This window comes from Cervus canadensis, chromosome 6 (assembly GCF_019320065.1).
Source record: "Cervus canadensis isolate Bull #8, Minnesota chromosome 6, ASM1932006v1, whole genome shotgun sequence".
Classification (NCBI taxonomy): domain Eukaryota; kingdom Metazoa; phylum Chordata; class Mammalia; order Artiodactyla; family Cervidae; genus Cervus; species Cervus canadensis.
In genome coordinates, this window is record NC_057391.1 from 79,243,689 (window position 1) to 79,266,052 (window position 22,364).

General features: G+C 41.5%; 1 protein-coding gene across 3 annotated transcripts in view; it reads left to right on the top strand.

The window, feature by feature from the left end:
* Positions 1 to 3,371: 3,371 nt before the first annotated feature.
* PSEN1 (presenilin 1) overlaps positions 3,372 to 22,364 on the top strand; it is a 70,567-nt gene continuing 51,574 nt past the window's right edge. Inside the window, exons 1-3 of one of the 3 annotated variants that reach the window (XM_043472473.1) lie at positions 3,372 to 3,527; positions 10,890 to 10,971; positions 11,065 to 11,204. In XM_043472473.1, the coding sequence (XP_043328408.1) occupies positions 11,118 to 11,204 (87 nt within the window). In that variant the 5' untranslated portion in view covers positions 3,372 to 3,527; positions 10,890 to 10,971; positions 11,065 to 11,117. Of the gene's footprint in view, positions 3,528 to 3,659; positions 3,784 to 10,889; positions 10,972 to 11,064; positions 11,205 to 22,364 lie in introns of those variants that run through there. The other 2 variants (XM_043472476.1, XM_043472475.1) reach the window with 2 other exon arrangements.

Below are 22,364 nucleotides of genomic sequence, written 5' to 3' on the forward strand. Positions count from 1 at the left end.
TGCTCTAGCCTTTCTAGTTTTGAACAGCCCCTCTCCCCAAGTAGTTTTAACAGATCTGGCATCCTGAATTTCCCATCTGCTTCGTCTTTCACTGCTTATTACTGATTTTTGCCACTTTTTTCCTTTTCTTTTTTTTGTCATTTGTTTCTCTGTTCTCCCAAGTTCCAGACGTTTCTGGGGAAAATACAAAAGCACAACTGTCAGGTAGTCTGGACCTTCTATTTTATTCTCCTCATTCTTTTACTGAACTTCACTTCTTAACCACAAACACTGCGGTTTTTATTGTTCTTAAATTTCCAGTGCTGGAACTTCCCTGGCAGTCTAGTGGCTAACACTGTTGCTTCCACTGCAAGGGGCACAGATTCAGTCCCTGGTTGTAGAACTAAAATCCCACATGCTGTGTGGCACAGGAAAAAAGAAATACGAAAAACTTCCAGTGCTATCTTAGGTAGGTATGAATGAGTGAAAGTTATTTGATCTCCCCCCTTACTTAGCCAATAATCTCACGTTAACAAAATCTTAACTTTCATTTAGGTATAATCTCCAATTCCAGCTCTCCATTTTATGATAGGCATCTTGAACCTTTGCTTTCTATTCAGAAGACCTCCCCCACTCCACTTGTCTCTGGTTTCTAACTACAGTTTGCAATTTCTTTTTATTTATTTATTTATTTTTTTTTTTTTTCAGTTTTCAATTTCTTGAGCCTTGCTCAGGTATTTTCATTATCTTCTTTCTTCCTTCTGTCTGGAATAAGTTTTGAACAACACAGGAAATTAACCTTAGGTCTTCCCTTCCCTTTTCACTACACTTGAGATTCCATAAACTAGCTTACAGTTTTATGTGTGCTTCACATTTCTTAAAGTGAAAAAGTGAAGTCACTCAGTCATGCCCAACTCTTTGTAACCCCATGGACCATAGCCCACCAGGCTCCTCCATCCATGGAATTTTCCAGGCAAGAGTACTGGAGTGGGTTGCCATTTCCTTCTCCAGGGGATCTTCCCGACCGAGGGATCGAACCCGGGTCTCCCGCATTGCGGGCAGATGCTTTACCATCTGAGCCACCAGGGAATCCCAACATTTTCTTAAAGTCTCACTCAATGTTTTTATATTTACTTTCTACTGGTGACTGACGATAATCCCAAATGAGATCCCACCCTTCTAAGAGGCTACACCATAGTTTACATCTTGGCACTCTGGGCGTTTGCTCTCTATTGGGTCTCTTGCTCAGTTGCTAAATCGTGTCCGACTCTTTGTGACCCTATAGACTGGAGCGCCAGGCTTCCCTGCCCTTCACTATCTCCTGGCGTTTGCTCAGATTAATGTCCATTGAGTCAGTGCTGCTATCTAACTTAACTCATCCTCTGCCACCCTCTTCTTTTGCCTTCAGTCTTCCCCTGGGATGTCACTTTAGCCTTGTTCCTCCAGTCTCTGTCTTTACTGGTTCTTCCTCAGTGCTTCCTGGGTTTCTGTATACCTTAAAAGGTGAAGAAATGACAGAATACTGGAGGAAAATTTGTCTGTAGTCCAGTTATTCTGCCAGTGGTTGCTTTTTAAATCACTCTTATTTCCTTTTTGCAGGAATGTGTTTTGCCATATGCAGAAATGTCTATTAAAGATGTTTATTAATTTAACAGGATAAGCATTTTTCTGTTACACATAATGTTTACAAACAATTTTAATCGCATTCTGTGGTGGGTGAAGAATACTTTATTGTAAGACATTTAACATTCCGATTTTTGCTATTAATAATACTCCATGAATATCTTTGCACAAAGTTTTTGTTTGTTCCTAAGATAGTTTGTCAGCATTTGAAGACTTTCTACTTACATCCCAGGTTGCGTTCAAAGAGACTCAACTAGTTCACAGATGGATGGGTTTTTAGCCTATGCTTGTTTAACAAATGTATAGAACTGTTTTATGTGCTAGGCATTGTTCTCAGCACTTGTAATATATGTGGACAAACAGGCAAAAATTCCTACCCTTGTGAAGTTTGAGGAGGGAAGTGGGAGAACTTTAAAAATTTTACTTGGGGGGTGTCAACTTTTTTATTTCACCAACATTCCCTGTTAATGGAAAAACAAATGCTACTTTGTTCTTAAATATAAAGTTGTGTGTAAAACCCACTTAAATCCATGTATTGGGGCAGGGAGGAGAAAGGGGTTGGGGATTGATGCTCTAGGAATATGAAGGGTTATCTTGGGAAAATTTAAGAGAAATAAAAAGTCTCATTTGGCCAGGTGCTGTTACTGATTTCATTTTCAGTTTTCTGATTAACTACCTGTGCATTTGAACATTTCTCCATGATAGTAAAACGACAGAGGATGAGATGGTTGGATGGCATCACCGACTCAATGGACATGAGTTTGGGTAAACTCCGGGAGTTGGTGATGGACAGGGAGGGCTGGCATGCTGTGGTTCATGGGGTCGCAAAGTGTCCCACACGACTGAGCAACTGAACTGAACTGAACTGATTCATTGTTAAGGGGCTTCCCAGGTGTTGCCCGTGGTAAAGAACCTACTTGCCAGTGCAGGAGAAGTAGGACATGCGGGTTCAATCCCTCGGTTGGGAAGACTCCCTGGAGGAGGGCACAGGCAACCCACTCCAGTATTCTTGCCTGGACAATGCTACGGACAGAGTCGTCTCATGGCCAACAGTCCATAGGATCGCAGAGTCGGACACCACTGAGCGACTAACACACAAGCTTTCAGATGAGTATGTGTGTGGTCTGCTACTTAAAGAGTTAGTTACTGGTACTGTTTTTACAGCCATCTGAATGGAAAGCTGGCAGATGCAAAAAATCAAAGGATCATAGGGCAACTCACTGTGCACCAGTTACTCTGTAACATTTGGGTATTACAAAAATGAGACAGTCATGCTTTGAAAGCTTACTATTTAGGAAGATAGGTTCTTAAACTTGGAACCCAAGAATCCCAGACGATGTTTGTTTAAAATGCAGTTTCTAAGGTTCTCACCCACCAAAAGTCTTGATTCATTAGGGAGGGGGTGGAGGGCACAGGGATTTACAATTTGTTAGCTTTTCCTTTTGATTGCGGTGCCGCTGATGTGCATTGAGAAACGCTGTACAGATAGGTCCTGTAGAGAAATGAAAGAAACGTTAGATTTAATGTACTATCACTTGTAGGCCGGGAGAGGCACACACTGGGTCTAGTTTACCGCGCTGGCGCCCACGGGGATGGGGGTTGGTGTGCCAGGGGCGGGGTGTCCCTCCAGGTCAGAAGCCCGACTGAAGCGCCAGCTCCCTCGCCTCAATCTCCACCACCGGAAGCTCCGCCCCCTCCCCCTGGGACCCGCCTCTACGCCGCTGGGACCCCTCCAGGGCCACGCCCCTCGGCGGGCGGGTCACCAACGACGCCCGGGCCGGAAGTGACGACACTGGTGAAGCCTTTTGGGTGGGGCCTGGGCCATCAGCTCCAAAGGCCGCGATTTCACATCGGAAACAAAACAGTGGATGCTCGGGAAGGAACCTCGGCTGCTAGAGGCCGGTGGTGGTGGCGGAGAGGAAAGGGTAGGTGCCCGAAGGGGAGTTGGGGGTGACAGGAACGCGCCTCACATCCGGCGCCAGTACGGGCGGCTGCGGGCAGGGCCGGGCCCTTTGTCGCCGTCCGGGCCGCGGAGCCGGTGTCCTCGAGGATGAGGCGCGGGGCGCGGTCGGGCGGGGACCGAGGAACCCCGTGTGGGGAACCAGGAGGGGCGGCCCGTTTCTCCTGCGCGGGGCGCGGCGCGCAGTCCGGTTGAAGAGAGAGTTCCCCTCCTCAGCCTTGGTACGGAAGTGCTGGTTTCCCGAGGACAGTTCAGGGCGCAGGTGCCTTGGGCGGGGATTGACCGTCTTGCCTGGAGTTGGAGCGGGAGAAAAGAGGAAGCGCCTTGCGCTGGGTCGTGTTGAGCAACTGGTGAAACTCCACGCCTCGTCCCCTAAGTGTGTCCTTGTCCGGGGGAAGAGAGTGGCACTCAGGGCTAATTTCCTTCTGTCTCAGTTCGAGGCGGAAAACACTGAGGTCTGATGCTTTTGCCTTAATCAGGACTGTCGCGAGGCTTATATGTACAGTGCTTTGTCTGTATTTTAGATACTTGGCTTTTTGATCCCGCAGATTCCTTTCAAATAAGTATCTGCTTCTCTGGTAGGAAAGTCACCTTAATAATTTTACAAGCGTTGTTTGCCTGCTTTGGACAAGCGGAATAAAGCGTTCAAGGTTTACTGTGGGAGATAAGAATGGAAGGCAAATCACTATATGGCTGAGTACGTTGTAAAAGTCATAAGTATTCTCTCAAGTTTGAGGCAGGTGGAGATTACATCTGGTTAAAGGCATCTTGTTACTTGAGTTACGTTTCACCATGGAAAGGTTTTCACCCTCGGAGTTGAATTGAGGGCATTATATCAGAGCGTGTACTACGAAGAGCGGCTCTCTGGATCCTAAGCGGCCGGTACCCAGTGTGCACTTTAAATTACTCTTATGAAGGAGAATAAAAACAGGAACGAGATTGGGAGCTGACTGCATTTGGCTGATTTCAGTCACCTGCCAAAGCCAGTTTCAATTCTCCTTTAACTCATTTACAGAGTTCTGCCAAGGTAAACCCCCTCCCACCTCCATTTAGTAACAAGCCCTTAACAATGAAAAAGAAGCTTATTTATTGAGTGCATGGATTTCCTCACTTCTTACCCTCCTCTCTCCAGAGAAAAGTAGATGATAGAAGCGGCATCTATCATCTGTTTTTACATTCGTTGGCTCATCTTCCATGGGTAAATAGTTATCACAACTCTGGGCATACTTTCCTCTGGGTGGATATGGCCTGGTGCTGAATTTTAAGTTAGTGGCTGCCTCTGGTCCTAGACTGCTGCGTGAATTTCCATTTGGGGAGAACTGGGGGATTGGAGTTGGTCTCTGAGAATCATTCCAGCAGGAAAGATAGGAAGTTTGTCAGCAAGGCTTTTGTGGTCCCCTTCCCCTCCCTCAGATCCAGGTTCCCTCAGCTGCTGCTCTCCCACTGCTTTACCTCAGATTTCAGGGTAGACTTGTTTCTTTTGGATGTATTCTGAAAAATTTATAGTGCCTCTCCTTTGTGTAATCAATGCCAGGCAGATTTGGAAGGTGTTTTGAGCTTTGCTCTTAATAAGTTTTGTGACAAGAACTTTGCCTTAGGTACATAAGGTCTAGAATGAGTGAGAGATTTGAGGTGACTTTTGCATGATCCGGGTGAGATATAATGAAAATTTGGTGGTGACAGAGGCTTAGAAAGGAGGAAAAGTATGAAAAGGATATGACGGTCAATTGAGAAGCAAGGAATAAAATGTGAAGTTGACTAGGAGGCTTTGTTTGGAAAATGGGGGAAACAGTCATAGGAATAAGAAAGCTAGGAGCAAAGAAGAGTCTGGAAGAGGAGAAATCAGTTTGGAAGTATCACTTTTCAAGTGCCAGTAGTTGAAATATCCCGTGGACGGGCCTGGAGCTGTAAACGTGTGTCCCTTAAATAGCCTTACCAGTTGATTTTGGAACAGTGGAGGAGAAGCCTAAGAAAAGGAGGGTGACAAGGAGGCCCAGGCAGAGCCTAGAAACACTTATAATGAGAGGGTGGAAGAGGATAAGGAACCAGCTGAGGGGAATGAGTGGTGGGAGGAGAACCTCCACGGTGCAGTGTCACTGAACTGAGGAAGGGAGGGAAGCTTCAGGAAGGAAAAGGTTGTCAGGGATTTTCAGTATTAAGCCTGTTTGTCGGAGAAAGAACTGAAGCTTTAGAGCAGCACTGTCCAATAGACACATCATGTGAGAGCTACAAAGGTCAGTTTTAAGTTTTCTGATGAGCAAATTTTTTTTCCAGTTATTTTTATTAGTTGGAGGCTAATTACTTTACAGTATTGTAGTGGTTTTTGCCATACATTGACATGAATCAGCCATGGATTTACATGTGTTCACCATCCTGATCCCCCCTCCCGCATCCCTCCCCATCTTACCTGATGAGCACATTTTTTAAAGGTAGAAATAGGTGAAATTAATTTGAATAATGTATTTTATATAACTCAGTACAGCTGAATAATTTTATTTCAACATGTTATTAATGTAAAAACATTCTTGTCTGTCTTCCCCTCTAGATAGTAAGCGCCTTAAGTGACCAGAAGCATCATCGGATGCACTAGCACCCCTCGTACCTGCCACAGTGTGTGGTTGTGTAGAAGAATCCCAACAAGTGTTTGTTGATTAAAGGGTATTAATGTTTGACTATGCCTTGTACAGTTCCTTAAGGTGATCTAAAGCAAACAAGAGAATGCATTGCTGAGAATAGTCAATGATTTACAAATTAACTGTGAATAGTCCTTTTCTTTGTTAAAGATTAGTTGTGTTCTGCCATTTCCACAACAGATTTTCCACAATGACTCATTTTAATTACATCTTTCATGTAGAGTTACTGAAAGGAAATTTGAGAGGAAAAGAATCTCTTTAACTATATAAGTAATAATACAGGACCGTGGTCCCATATCCACAGTTCTCAGGTCAAAAGCTCCTAAGTCATTTGACGGCAAACTCTAACCTGAACCTCTTTATGTAATTTAAGACTTCCTGTGTATTTCACCACATATTTATTAGTGTGTTTGGTTTTGTGGCTCTATCTAATACCCTGGGGGAGCATTATAAAACATGGCATTTGCCTCATGTTGTAGTGCGAGAGACCTGGATTTGATCCTTGGGTTGGGAAGATCCCCTGAGAAGGGAAAGGCTACCCACTCCAGTATTCTGGCCTGGAGAATTCCATGGACTGTATAGTCCATGGGGTCGCGAAGAGTCGGACACGACTGTGCGACTTTCACTTTGACCTTTACAGAATCCAAAAAATATATAAATTCTAAACCTGTTTAGTCCTAAGGGTTTCAGATAAAGAATTTTAGGTTTATGTCTTTGTTCATTTTTTATTGCACCTTCTGAGCCCACATAACCATCATTATTTAAAGACAACCATAATAACTCTACATAGTAGACCTCCCCCAAACTCAGTGCCTTAGAGCGTTAGCTCTCACTCTTCTTAAAGGTAACTCACTCTCACTCTTCTTCTCAGGCAGTTCTGCTTTGCCCTTGTTCTGGGCCCCAGGCTGAAGGGGCAGTGACTACCCAAATAAGTTCTTGAGGGAACAACAGAAGTACAGGAAGGCAGGGCCCCCTGCACAAACACAGTTTAACTGTGCTGCACTTGCCAAGATTCCATGACCAAAGGAAGTTGTCAGGTTGAGCCCAAAGGCATGGAGTGGGTAGTAGACTGCACCCACCTTGAGGCCAAAGCAACTCACAGAGCCAAGCTCAACATCCTTTCTTGGGCATGTTGGGGGGTGGGTGGCAGTGAATATATGCTGAATAATAATCTAATCTACCACAGATGGTTCACAGTAGAGTGGGAAGGAAGGAAGCAGGGGGAAAAAATCACCAAATTGGATGTATCACTATGCTTGCTCTTTTTAGGGCCTGTCACTTTCATGAAGCCTCTTGTGGGACTGGGGAGATTATTTGCTCTCTAATCTCTTAAAATTGAGTGTCTTTCTAGGCTGTATTCCTGATGTTTTAGATTAATTTCAAATTATTAATTTTAGTTTGTTACCTTGGGATGTAGTGAGAGACAGAAGCATAGTTTTCTGTTGGTGTGTCCCTAAATGAATTTTTAATAAGCTTCTTTTGGGGATTTCAAGCATTGGTCCTGTGATACTTTTTAAAATGCTGATGGATAGAAGGTTTTTCTGTTCACATTTAAACTTCGAGATTATTTGTGTTCTCCTGGGGCTTTTAGGCTTCATGTATAATAGAAAGAAATTATAACTGCCCATCAGAAAAGGATTTCTTTTTCCTTTTATCTGATTGAGCAAGTGTTTTGAGAAAAAAGGAAATGGATAGCAGTGAATTGAAGTGATGTGCTTTATCAGTCTCAAAAAATCTTTAGCAGATGGCCAGAGAGAGAAAACACCGAAATCCACTTAGATCCCTACTCCCACTCCCTCTGCAATTCAGGTCATGTGAAAGATCCCCACTTCCCAACAACTGTCTTTTCTTGTTCTCAGGGCACTGTTCGTAATGTTATAAGGTCCAGTAGTGTCTTTTTGCCACACTGCTGGGACAGTGGGTCATTGGCCTTCTCCATGCAGTCATCAATTGTTTTCAGCTGTTACTGGCCCTGAATCAAATCTAGCTTTGCCTGCCCCTTTCTTTGTACCAACAATGTTTGTTTGTTCTCCAGGCCTGACTGGAGACCTAGCTAGCCCTGTTGCCTACCCCCACTTCCTACTGAGCTCCATATAATGGGTAGTTCTTCCAGGAAGTGTCACCCTGCAGCATTGTGATCTTTAATGCATCGGTGGAGGCATGAGCTTTCTTCAGGTGAACTGGCAAAAGACCTGGGCTGGGTGTGTGTCAGAATATTTGGCTTCTGGAATTGCTGTTACTTGCCCTATAATTGTACACCGGCAGATTCTTTCACCTTTCCTTAGCCTTAGTGTTTTACATGTAAATACAGATGTGTCTTAAATACAGTTGTCCTTTGGTGGGGGGCGGGGATGGAGGACAAGTGCTTTCAGGACTCCCACCAAGCCCCTCCACCCCATGGCTAACAGAATCCTTGGATGCTCAAGTCCTTTATATAAAATGGCATAATATTTGCATATAATCTATACACATTCTCCTGTATACATTAAATTATCTCTAGATTACTTACAATACCTAATATGAATGAAAACACCTTTTCCAGTCCTGTGGCTACTGCTGAATTTTCCAAATTTGCTGGCATAGTGAGTGCAGCACTTTCACAGCATCATCTTTTAGGATTTTAAATAGCTCACCTGGAGTTCCATCACCTCCACTAGCTTTGTTCGTAGTGATGCTTCCTACAGCCCACTTGACTTCACACTCCAGGATGTCTGGTTCTTGGTGAGTGACCACATCATTGTGGTTTTCTGGATCATTAAGACCTTTCTTGTACAGTTCTTCTGTGTATTCCTGCCATCTCTTCTTAATCTCTTCTGCTTCTGTTAGGTCTTTAACATTCATGTCCATCCTTGCGTGAAATGTTCCCTTGACATCTCCAGTTTTCTTGAAGAGATCTCTAGTCTTTCCTGTTCTACTGTTTTCCTCTTATTTCTTTGTCTTGTTCATTTAAGAAGGTCTTCTTATCTCTTCTTGCTATTCTCTGGAACTCTGCATTCAGTTTGGTATATCTTTTTCTTTCTCATTTGCCTTTAGCTTCTCAATTAGATAGTCAACTTTTAAAAATCTAGAAGCAGAGGTCAGAACATTTGCTTTCAGTACTTTGAGAATACAACTGCTCTGCTGGAATCCACCTCCTATTTGGGTAAGCTAGCATACATGTTGCAAAACCCTAAATATAGGTTTAAACCTTCAAAAATCTATTTGACTTTTGAAATTGAAGTATATAGAAATGTGCACAGATCATAGGTATAGAGCTCAGAGAATTTTCAGATTGATACCTCTGTGTAACTAGCACCCAGATCAAGAAACAAAACATTACCAATAACTCCAAAAGCTTCCTGTGTACCTCCTTCTGGTGATCAATTCCCATAAAAGTAACCATTGAGTCTACTGTTAATTTTAATTCATTTTATTTTTAAAATAATTTATTCATTTTATTTTTTAAAACAAATTAATATTGTATATTTTAGGCAGAATTATCTCATTATATAATTAACATCTTTTTTAGTTAATATTAATTTGCAATCTTTTGATCTCACTCCAGCTTACTATGGGCTGAAGTTGGAGGGGAGGTTAAAAGTGGGCACAGTATTTAAAAGCATGTAGGATAGGGATTTCCCTGGTGCTCCCGTGGTTAAGTAGTTGTGTCTTCACTGCAGGCGGCATGGTTTTGATCCCTGGTGGGAGTATTAAGACCCCAATGCCTCATGGCATGGCCCTCCAAAAATACATGGGATAGAAAGGAAAGCATACCTTGATTATGAATTTGTCATGATTTAAATGATCCAAATATAGGTGATAAGGGTTAATTGGAAATCAGTACCTTTACTAAAGGAAAAAGTTGTTTTATGTAGTTTTTTATGGAAAAAATCATTAGAATAAGAAAGCAAAAAAAAAAAAAGAAAGCAGAATAATATTTAGAGGATAGAAGATCCTGAAATGAAGCGACATTGACAATGTGCTTTCATATAAGTATGTACATGGTAATGTTTTAGACGCTTTAAATTAGAGTATTGCTTAGGTATGCAAACCATTTTTTTCTTCTTCTGTATTTCTGAAGACTTTGAATGAAAAGCAAAGTTGAAGTCCTAAGGAATTGGCTGATGGACATTCAGGTACCTAGACAGGCACATGGGAGGGTGAAGTCTGGGAGATGGAGTAATGTGTGTGAGCAAGGCGGTGCGAGGAGGCAGAGGCGAGGCTGGGGGTCGGGAGTCTGTGGCTTTGGTCCTGGTCTGCCCAGTTGAATGCTTTTAAGCAAGTCACTGAACTTGGTCTCCTTCTGCTTTTGTAAAATATATATGTTACCTAGTTCTGCTGCCTTGGAGCATTGTGGTAAAGGAAACAATGAGATGATAAAAATAAATTAAAAGCACAAAACATAATTTCATGGTGATATAAATTAAGGTGGATTGGAAAAGGAATGTTGACAAGAACATTCTTTAAGATCATTTAGCACCCTTTGCTCTAGATCTGAAATCATTAGATATGATAGTGATTGAAAATATTTGGTTTCTCAAGCAGATCTACCCATTACCAAGAAGTAACTTGAGCTGACAAAAGTTTGTCAACTGAAGGTCTTGGCATAGTAATGCATTTCTGGTTTACAAATTAATCTTGTAAGTGTTTAATTGGTGTGAATGGATTTACTAGAACTTAACCAACTCTGGGTAACCCAGTAAAATCTGTTCCAGACCTAATCCAGGAGCCAGCAAGTGACAGCAGCCTGTGAGGTCCTTGGAAAGCGTGGCCTGGAGGAGAACACATGAAAGAAAGGTTTGTTTTTGCTGAAAGTCATTTGTGAAAGCGTTTCAGAATAAAAGTATAATTGTAACGCACAAAAGATTGTTTTCTTTTTCCCTTTTTCAGAACCCCAAGAGGCTCTGTTTTCTGTGAAAAAGTATATCTATACAGTTGCTCCAATGACAGAGTTACCCGCACCCTTGTCCTACTTCCAGAATGCACAGATGTCCGAGGACAACCACCTGAGCAATACTGTACGTGGCCAGGTACAGTGTCAACCTCTGCAACTACCCTTTCAGACTGTGGATCCATTGACCACCCTCCCTCAGCTCAGGAGAGGCACAGGACTGAGCAGGCTTTGTCAGCTTTACCAAATTTACATGTTTGCTGAACTTCAAGTAAGGGAGAGCACTGTCCCATTTGGCGCAGGGGACGCAAGGCTGCGTGCGTCTTGATTGTTGATACAGTTCCTCCCTGGCTCAGACATCACCTCCCTCTTTGATGCCTTCTCCAACTTCCCCAACTGTTTATTACCCTGCCTAGCTTGCTCTTACTCTTCTGTGGGCTGAGTACATTTTATTTGCTTTTAGTGTTTTAGTGCCTGGCCGGCCTGGTTCTTGACGGTGCTCAGTAAGTGCTCCTTGACAGAGTGATGAATGCAGGGCTGAGTGTAGCAGTCCTGGGTGAGGTCAAAGAGAGAAGAAGGAAAGGGATGTAATCTGTGCGTGGAACAGAGACTCGGCAGCTCCACACACAGACCAGAGCTGCCTGCTCCTCTGCTAGCTAATCATTACATGTTGAAGGCAGAGTTCACAGATGGCCTATGAGACGACTGGGGCGGCGGTATTATTTTTAGAGGTGGAGCCAGAATGGGGTAAAACACAAGGCCAACTGTAAGCCGTATAGGCTGCAGGGGGTGGGGAGCAGGGCCAAGCTTTCCCCTGTGCCAACCAGAGGGCAGAGCCAGTGGTGGAAGGAGAGAGGTTCTGGATCAGGAAAGAGAAACTTCCTCACAAGTGCTGTGTGTCTGAAAGAGCATGGACTGTCTCATGGGCTAGTGTGTGCATGTCACTAAAAGCAGCCACAGAAGCTGGAGGACTATCAGCCTGATCTGCAGAGGGTTAGTTCATGGACTGAGGGGCGAACTACAGCACTGGGTGGCCAGAGATTGAGAATTCAGTTAAGGGTCAAAATGTGGGAGGAAGGCTTCCCAAAGGAAACTTCCATGGGTGCTTAGGATTCGAGAAGAGCCAACTGGGAAGTCGTGACTGATGGAAGAAGTAGCACTAGTGGAAGAAGAGTTGTCCTACAGTGTAAATCGACAGGGGGCTCTGTCTGGGGACATCAGAAGCAGATCACACTGTATTGTTAGAGCATTTTAAACAAGTGAGATCAATTTAAAATGACTATCAAGGGAAACCCTGAAAGAGAACACCTGAGGGGTTGATGGGACGGAAGAGGGGCTGTTGCCCTTCGTGTCTGGGTGGATGGTTAATAAGGAGTGTTCTGACAACACACTTACTTCACTGCTGTGTGTCAGCAGCTTGACTTTCTCCTTTTTGCTGTTCCCTAGGAATGGCCTTTTGAAAAGTTAGACTGGGCTGAATTAGAAGGTTCTTGGGGTACGTACGGCTGTGTAAGTTGGATGCTGCAGACTTTGTACTAATTTTCAAACTGTTATTTCAGAGAAGAGAGAAGAAAAGTGGGAATCGCAGACTTGGGTCTCCTTCCTTAGCCAGAGCTGCTCCTGTTTTGTCTGTTTCACATACCGATCTTCCATGGATCCCTTTAAACAAAAGATTCCACAACTAACAAGTTAAAGGTCACTCGTCTGCCCGCAGGAGATGAAACCAGCATACTGAATGTCTTCAGTGTGCTGGACTCATACTCGGTGCTCTCACAAACATTATGCAGCTTTAGGGCCTGGCATTTTAGGGACATTTATCATAAATGAGCAAGTTTTCCTTCTGTCTTCCCCTCCTTTGAATAGCTGCGCTATTGAAGTACTTATCTATATGACTCTATCTTTAGAGTACACAAACATGCAATTTTACACTAGGTATTACAGAAAGAAAAGAATATTCATTTACAAATATTTTTGAAGCTGAAAAGAGAGTGAATAACTTCCTTACAGACTAGGTAATAGGTGAATTATACTTTCCTTTTAAAAATGAAAACCATTGTATGTTTTTCAATTAAAAATAGTCTTAAAGGGACTTGCCTGGTGGTCCACTGATTAATACTAGGCACTTCCAATGCAATGGGTGTGGGTTTGATCCATGGTTGGATAACTAGGATCAGTGTGCTGCATGGCATGGCCAAAAAAAAAAAAGTTTAAAAGAAATATTCAGCAGGCCTGAATATGAAAATAAAGTTTTCTATATCTTATAAAGACAGACTGAACTGAAGTAAACTATTTTAGAAATTTCTGTGTAGTCCAGCTAATGTTCAGCTGTTCCATTTATTGTTTTATGTCCATACAATAAAAGCCCGACAAGGAAAAGATGGATGATTTGGGTGATTTTCCCCTTTGTTTTTTCCACATGTTTAATAATACAGTAATCTCATAATTTAAAAAGAAATGTATTTTTAAAGAGGAGAATTTTTGGATGTGAAGGAAGGTCACAAGAGGAGAATATGCTAGGTGGGGAATATCTGTGGAAAGGAGCAAAAGCCTTCAAGGTGCCCATGATGACTGACTGAACGAACAGTAGTGGGGAAAGGAGAGCAACTGATGTCAGAGAAACCGGAAAAGCATGATAGCCTGAGGTCTTGGTCATTGGAATTTATATTCTGTCCTTGCCACTGATAAAAGCTTCAGTTGTGTTTGTCAGTTTCCATTTAAAAGACTGAAATGTTTACCGTGCTTTATAAAGAGGTTTCATAAAAATACTGACTTTTTGGACTTAAACTTTAAGCAAACTTTCATTTTCTAGAAAACTAGCCCATATAAAACATCTTAACTCCTGCTGGTAACAAATGAGAGGAGTTACCTTGTTTCACCTTTTCAGTTTTTAGTTTTCAGTTTTGACTTTTTTATGCTTGTTAGCCTTACTAGGTTATAAAATCTCTAAAGCCAGAACCTTATTCATGTTTCTGAGCTGACTTTAGAATTTAATGACCAAGTGTCTCTAAACCAGTTCAGTACAAATCTCCCTGCCAAAGAACAAAGAGGTTTTGGGTTTTTTTCTCACATTAACAAGAGAAAATTTTAAATTTTGTTTCTGCAAATAAAAATCTGAAGTGAATCTCAGTTGCATAAGGACTTCATCTTTTGTGTGAGAGGGTGCCCTGTTCTCTAGACCCTCCTTGGCCGTCACATCACTGCTCTTGACACCATGTCATTATCTACACTGCTGTCACCATGTGGGGCAGAGCTCCAATTTTTATGTAGAACAGCTGTCAAATGATAGTTTGGCATGTCACGAGAACCAAGCGGAGAATCCATTTTATTTATTTCTCTCTGAAGAATGCGTGTCCTGCTTCAACCAAAAATGTTAACTGATTTCCATTAGTTTACGCGCCACCTCTGCTGGAAGCTAGAGTGGACTTCATGTTTTTGCTGTTGGTTGGCCATGTCTAGAGGGACTGGAGACTGGAAGGTAGACTGACTAAATAACTCAAGTGTTTTTGACGAAGGGCAAAGCTTGTAAGCTGTTAAATAACTGAAGTTCTTTGTTTTCTATTTAATTTTGGCTGCACTGGATCGTCATTTGCTGAGCACTTCGCTAGTTGTGAGCACAGGGCTACTCTCTAGTTGTGATGTACAGGCTTCTCATTGCAGTGACTTCTCTTGTTTTGGAGCTAGGTGTGAGGGTTTCAGTAGTTGTGGCACACAGGCTCAGCCCCATGGCATGTAGGACTCTTCCTGGACCAAGTTGGTAGGTGGATTCTTAACCATTGAACTGCCTATTAATTTGTAAAGTTTTATTTTCTGGTGCAAAATTTTGATGGGTAGAGTTCATGTTTTGATTTGATATAAACTTAACATCCCTTATCATGGATTAGCTGAGGCCTTTTTGCTTTTCTGAGATACAAAGAAGTCATTTTTTTAAAGTAAGTCTAAAATTCATTTATATTGTTAATTAAGCCTTTTAAAATATGTTACAGCAGTGATTTTCAAATTGGAGTCCCCTGGAAGAATTGTTAAAACAAATTCTCTGGCCTGAAACCCAGAATTCCTGATTTTGTAGGTCTGGTATAGGGCCAGAGAATTTGCATTTCTGACTACTTCCCAGATCCTGCCAATGCTTCTGGTCCAGGGACCATAATTTGAGAGCCACTGTATTTGAATAACGATTTAAAGGGAAGGCGACCTTGAAGAAAAACAATTAGATTTATAAATTGAATATTCAATATTTTAATTCTCATTAGTTTATTCTGACCCAAATTATCTAGTCCTGAAGGCAATTAATTGTCAACAGCCTTTTTGATTTAGAATAGAAAGAAAAAAAATCGGTTATTTGCCAACTAAAAAAGAAGTCTTAACGTAGAAATTCATTAAAAGGTCAATGATAATACTCTGTAAAGCAATTGCTGAGGAATACATGCAGATTGTTACCTTCAGTTCTGCTGAATTTACAGCATTAAAATGTGTCTGGTCTTTATAAACAAGGTCATTTGCAGTATCTTTTCTGAATTCAAAAGACTAAATGCAGAGAACTTTATTAAGTTATTAAGAAATCATAAGCTGGTAGAACTAACCCTCTCATTTTCTAGATGATGGTGGGTCACTTTTTTAAAGTGTGAGAAATCGTATGAAATTAATCAAAATGCAGACATAGAAGATGTTTAAAGGTGATTAAGTACTTGGGACCTTGAGAAAAAAATAAGTGAAAGGCGTGATCTAAATTTAAGCTGAATGAGGTTCACAGGCTTAACCAGTCAGCCTTTGGATGATGATATTGTCCTGTTCATGGTAATAAATTGGTTTTCCTTCCCACTCATATCAAAATGAAGTAAAGAGAAAAAAGAACTTAAAATCTTGGGGTGACCTCCAGAAAAACATGCTTGTTTTTGCATGAGAGTAAGTCAGAGGTCTTTGGCACAGATCTTAATAGTTTGTTTAAAAAAAAAAAACAAACAAGCTCTGGGTTCAAGCCACACATAACAGCACCGTAAATGTGTAATATTATCTCTCACCAGTTATGTCAACTGTTCAGGGAAATGACAACCTTCTTTGATGATGGAGTACTGGTTAAAGCTCTAACTCTGGGCAATCTCAAAGCTTGGGCAGGTGCTGGATAGAATTCTGCATGCTGTTGGAAACATTGCGTATGATTAATAAATATTTTCAAGTTTTCCACTTCACTTGCCAGTTTTTTAGTTCAGCTACTCTTCTCATTTTTTCTGCAGTGCAGACTTAGGAGCCTCACATTTCTAATTGTGGAAATCCAAACAACATCTAGGGCTTCCCTGACAGTTCAGCTAGTAAAGAATCTGCCTGCAATGCAGGAGACCCTGGTTTGATTTCTGGGTTGGGAAGATCCCCTGGAGAAGGGATAGGCCACCCACTCCAGTATTCTTGGGCTTCCCTTGTGGCTCAGCTGGTAAAGAATCCACCTGCAATGCGGGAGACCTGGGTTTGATCCCTGGGTTGGGAAAGTCTGCTGGAGAAGGGAAAGGCTACGCACTCCGGTATTCTGGCCTGGAGAATTCCATGAACCGTATAGTCCATGGGGTCACAAAGAGTCAGACATGACTGAGTGACTTTCACTTTCAACAGACAACTTTCAAACAGTATCTATAAAGTCTTATCGGTACTTTTTATTTTTTTTAATTTATTTTTAAAGATAATTTTATTTATTTATTTTTGGCTGTGCTGGGTCTCTGTTGCTGTGCAGGCCTTTTTAGCTGTGGCGAGTAGGGGCGACTCTGTAGTTGCCATGCTCGTATTTCTCACTGTGGTGGCCTCTCTTGTGGCAGAACACAGGCTCTAGGTGCATGGGCTTCAGTAGTTGCAGCATGTGGACTCAGTAATTGTGATGTGCCGCCCTGCAGTGTGCAGGCTTCAGTAGTTCTGGCTCGTGGGCGTAGTTGCTCTGCATCTATGTGGGATCTTCCCAGATTGGGGATCAAACCCAAGTCTCCTGTATTGACAGGTGAATCCTTATCCACTGCACAACCAGGGAAACCCTTTAATTGGAGGATAATTGCTTTACAATGTTGTATTGGTTTCTGCCATACAACAACATGAATCAGCCATAAGTATATGTACATCACCTCCCTCTTGAACCTCCCTCCCACAATGCTTTTTCTTATCAATAAATATGTAAAGTAAGTAAATAACATGAAGATTATAAATATATCAATGTAATGGAATACAGTGTTAATTTTTAGGCCTTTGACTTGGTACATAGGAATATATACATGAAATAATATTTGATGAAAAAAGTAAGAACAAGCTGTTTTCCTTATTAAATAATCTAAGTTCATATTCAGCAATATAGAATAATAAACTTCTGTGTGGCAAAAACTGCCATGAACAAAGTGAAAAAACAAACTGGGCAAAGGCTTATATACCTAGTGACAGATATACCTATTTACTTTACAACATTGTATTGGTTTTGCCATACATTGACTTGAATCCACCATGGGTGTACATGTGTTCCCCATCCTGAACTCCCCTCCCAACTCCCTCCCCGTTCCATCCCTCTGGGTTATCCCAGCGCAGCAGCCCCGAGCATCCTGTATCATGCATCGAACCGGGACTGGCGATTCGTTTCACATATGATAATTTACATGTTTCAATGCCATTCTCCCATATCATCCCACCCTCGTCCTCTCCCACAGAGTCCAAAAGACTGTTCAACACATCTGTGTCTCTCTTGCTGTCTCGCATACAGGGTTATCGTTACCATCTTTCTAAATTCCATATATGTGTGTTAGTATACTGTATTGGTGTTTTTCTTTCTGGCTTACTTCACTCTGTATAATAGGCTCCAGTTTCATCCACCTCATTAGCACTGATTCAAATGTATTCTTTTTAATGGCTGAGTAATATTCCGTTGTGTAAATGTACCAAAGCTTTCTTATCCATTCATCTGCTGATGGGCATCTAGGTTGCTTCCATGTCCTGGCTATTATAAACAGTGCTGCGATGAACATTGGGATGCACATGTCTCTTTCAATTCTGGTTTCCTCAGTGTGTATGCCCAGCATCAGGATTGCTGGGTCATATGGCAGTTCTATTTCCAGTTTTTTAAGGAATCGCCACACTGTTCTCCATAGTGGCTGTACTAGTTTGCATTCCCACCAACAGTGTAAGAGGGTTCCCTTTTCTCCACAGCCTCTCCAGCATTTATTGCTTGTAGACTTTTGGATAGCAGCCATCCTGACTGGCGTGTAATGGTACCTCATTGTGGTTTTGATTTGCATTTCTCTGATAATGAGTGATGTTGAGCATCTTTTCATGTGTTTGTTAGCCATCCGTATGTCTTCTTTGGAGAAATGTCTGTTTGGTTCTTTGGCCCACTTTTTGATTGGGTCATTTATTTTTTTGGAATTGAGCTTCAGGAGTTGTTTGTATATTTTTGAGATTAATTCTTTGTTGCTTCATTTGCTATTATTTTCTCCCATTCTGAAGGTTGTCTTTTCACTTTGCTTATAGTTTCCTTTGTTGTGCAGAAGCTTTTAATTTTAATTAGGTCCCATTTGTTTATTTTTGCTTTTATTTCCAATATTCTGGGAGGTGGGTCATAGAGGATCCTGCTGTGGTTTATGTCGGAGAGTGTTTTGCCTGTTTTCCTCTAGGAGTTTTATAGTTTCTGGTCTTACATTTAGATCTTTAATCCATTTTGAGTTTATTTTTGTGTATGGTGTTAGAAAGTGTTCTAGTTTCATTCTTAAAAATATGGAACGTTTCACGAATTTGCGTGTCATCTTTGCACAGGGGCTTATGAAGTTAAAAGGGACATAACTCAGAAACAAATTACTAAAAGAGATAAACAGAAAAACTACTTTTGCTTTATTGACTACACCAAAGCCTTTGACTGTGTGGATCACAATAAACTGTGGAAAATTCTGAAAGAGATGGGAATACCAGACCACCTGACCTGCCTCCTGAGAAATCTGTATGCAGGTCAGAAGCAACACTTAGAACTGGACATGGAATAACAGACTGGTTCCAAATCGGAAAAGGAGTACGTCACGGCTGTATATTGTCACCCTGCTTATATTCAGAGTGCATCATGCAAAATGCTGGGTTGAATGAAGCACAAGCTGGAATCAAGATTCCTGGGAGAAATATCAGTAACCTCAGATAAGCAGATGACACCACCTTTATGGCACAAAGTGAAGAACTCTTTAGAGGCTCTTTAGCCTCTTGAAAGTGAAAAGAGAAGAGTGAAAAAGTTGGCTTAAAGCTCAGTGTTCAGAAAACTAAGATCACGGCATCTGGTCCCATCACTTCATGGCAAATAGATGGGGAAACAGTGAGAGACTTTATTTGGGGGGGCTCCAAAATCACTGCAGATGGTGACTTCAGCCATGAAATTAAAAGACACTTGCTCCTTGGAAGAAAAGCTATGACCAACCTAGATAGCATATTAAAAAGCAAAGACATTACTTTGCTAACAGGTCCGTCTAGTCAAAGCTATGGTTTTTCCACTAGTCATGTATGGATGTGAGAGGTGGACTATAAAGAAAGCTGATCACCAAAGAGTTGATACTTTTGAACTGTGGTGTTGGAGAAGACTCTTGAGAGTCCCTTGGAGAGCAAGGAGATCCAACCAGTCCATCCTAAAGGAAATCAGTCCTGAATATTCATTGGAAGGACTGATGCTGAAGCTGAAGCTCCAATACTTTGACCACCTCATGCAAAGACCTGACTCATTGGAAAAGACCCTGATGCTGGGAAAGATTGAAGGCAGGGAGAGAATGGGATGATAGAGGATGAGATGGTTGGATGGCATCACCGACACAATGGACATGAGTTTGAGTATGCTCCGAAAGTTGGTAATGGACAGGGAAGGCTGGCCTGCTGCAGTCCATGGGATTGCAGAGTTGGACACAACTGAGTGACTGAACTGAACTGATGAGCAGTATACATATATGGAGGAGGAAAAAGAAATATAAATGGTAATAAATCAACCATACTAGTAATCAGACATAGAAATGAAAACCTTTGTCTTTTGCCTTTCAGTGAGCAAGGCTTGATTCTTATTGCTACTGAAGGTATGGGAAAATAGGCACTCTTCATTTGGCGTGCATAGGAGTTAAAATTTGTCTTTATTTGGAGGCAAGCTGTCAAAAAGTCTTCTACATACACATGCCTTTTGCAGATAATCTGGCAATTAAATCTAAAAATGCATATACTAGACTTCCCTGGCACTCCAGTGGTTAAGACTCTGAGCTTCCACTGCAGAGACATGGATTTGATCCTAGGTAGGGGAAATTCCACATGTCTTGAGGTACGGCCAAAGAAGAAAGAAAGAAATGCATGTACGTTTTGACCAAGTATGACCACTTCTAGAAGCTTATCCTATAAAAACATTTCCATAAGAATACCAGGAAATATAGACAGGAATATTCATTGAAATATTTATAACTGAGAATTTTGAGATAATCTGTCTTATGGTTTACCCAGTCAATATTATAAGTTAATGGAGAATAGTAGGATCTTCTGACTAAACTGTCTGAAGTAGAATCTCAGCTCTGGAACCTCTTAGCTGTGGGATCTTTGGCAAACTATCTGATCTCTCTAAGCATCAGTTTCTTTATCTGTTAAATGAAGTTTAGAATATTAACTCAGTTTTATAAGGATTAAATAGATGACTCACCTGAACTGCTTAGCAGAGTGTCTCACACATACATGGTCAATAAATCTTAGTAATTATTATCGTGGTTATTACTGTGCTGCTACTGTAATTTTTTAAAAATTATTTCTTTTTGCTACTATAATGTGTAAGTTGAGGTATATTGGCAAAGCAGATTGCAGAACATGGCTATAAAAGTGTCTGAAAGTACGTCAGATTGCTCACCATGTTCATGCTGTGGAGCAGAGATTAGGGAGGATGCTGAGTTTCTATTTATAAACACAAGTTGATAACATTTTTTCAAACTTCTAAAAATGTTTGTAAACTTATATTTATAGTATTTCTTTTAACTACAGAAATAAAACTAAAAGCCAAGGACAGGCAGGCAGAAAACAAGGTTTAAAAAAAAACCCAGATGGGCGAGCACGCTCTATTAAAAAGTACCTCCCCTCCCCCTCCCAACACACTCAAAAATACCTCCACGATCTTTGCTGCCCAAGAACTACTCTCCCTGCCTGAGGGTCCACATGTGTTCAGTGGTTGGACTTGTACATGTTCTGAAGTGAAAGGAGAAAATTAAAATGAAGCCTCTGACTTCACAGTGTAGGAGCTCTGGGGAATGTGGCTTCATAGGAACTCACTTCCCACATACTGGCCACTTCCAATAGGACCCCGCCCTCCCTGAACCTTACAACATTTGTGTAGTGAGTAATCCTGGCTTTGCCACTGAAATGAAACCGTTTATAGTGGCTACAACACTGGTTTTTCTGAACCTTAAAAATAGTCTCTAAGGGCAAAACTGAAAGCAGTAAAATGATCCTTGGTTGCCAGAGCATAGCGGGAAGGGAGGGATAAATAGGCAGAACACAGGATTTTGGGGACAGTGAAACTCTTCTGTATGGTACTATGGTAGATGCATGTATTGCACATTTTTCAAAACCCAGAGACTATACAGTACCAAGAGTGAACCCTGAAGTAAACTATGGATTTTAGGTGATAATGTGCCAATGAAGATTGGTTGATTGTGAAAATGTACCACTTGGGTGTAGGATGTTGGTGGGGAAGATTGCTGGGGGCAAGGCGTATTATGGGAACTCTCTGTACTCTCCGCTCAGTTTTGTTCTGAACCTAAAACTGCTCTAAAAACTAAAGTTTTTTGTTTTCTCTTTTAATTAATAAAGAAATGAGGACTTCCCTGTTGGTCCAATGGCTAAGGCTTCAAACTCCCAGTGCAGGGGGCCTGGGTTCAATTCCTGGTTGGGGAGCTAGATCCCACATGCTGCAAGTCAGACCTGGTGCAGCCAAATAAATCAAGAGAGATATTTTTTTTTTAAAAAGAAAGAAATGAGTTACCAAGCCACATATACAAAGAGGCCTTTATATTCTTATCTTATCTTTTAGAAATATATATTAACACTAAAATATTTATGAAGGAAATGATATGTCTGAGTTTGCCTCAAAATAAAACTAGGGGCAAAATGGGTGGGAATACAAATGGATTAAGATTTAACCTTGAGATGCCATAATTGAAGGTCAGGTGCACATGAGCTTCCCAGGTGACTCAGTGGTAAAGAATCTGCCTGCCAAATCAGGAGATGAAGGAGACACATCGGGAAGATCCCCTGGAGGAGGAAGTGGCAACCCACTCCAGTATTCTTGCTTGGAAAGTCC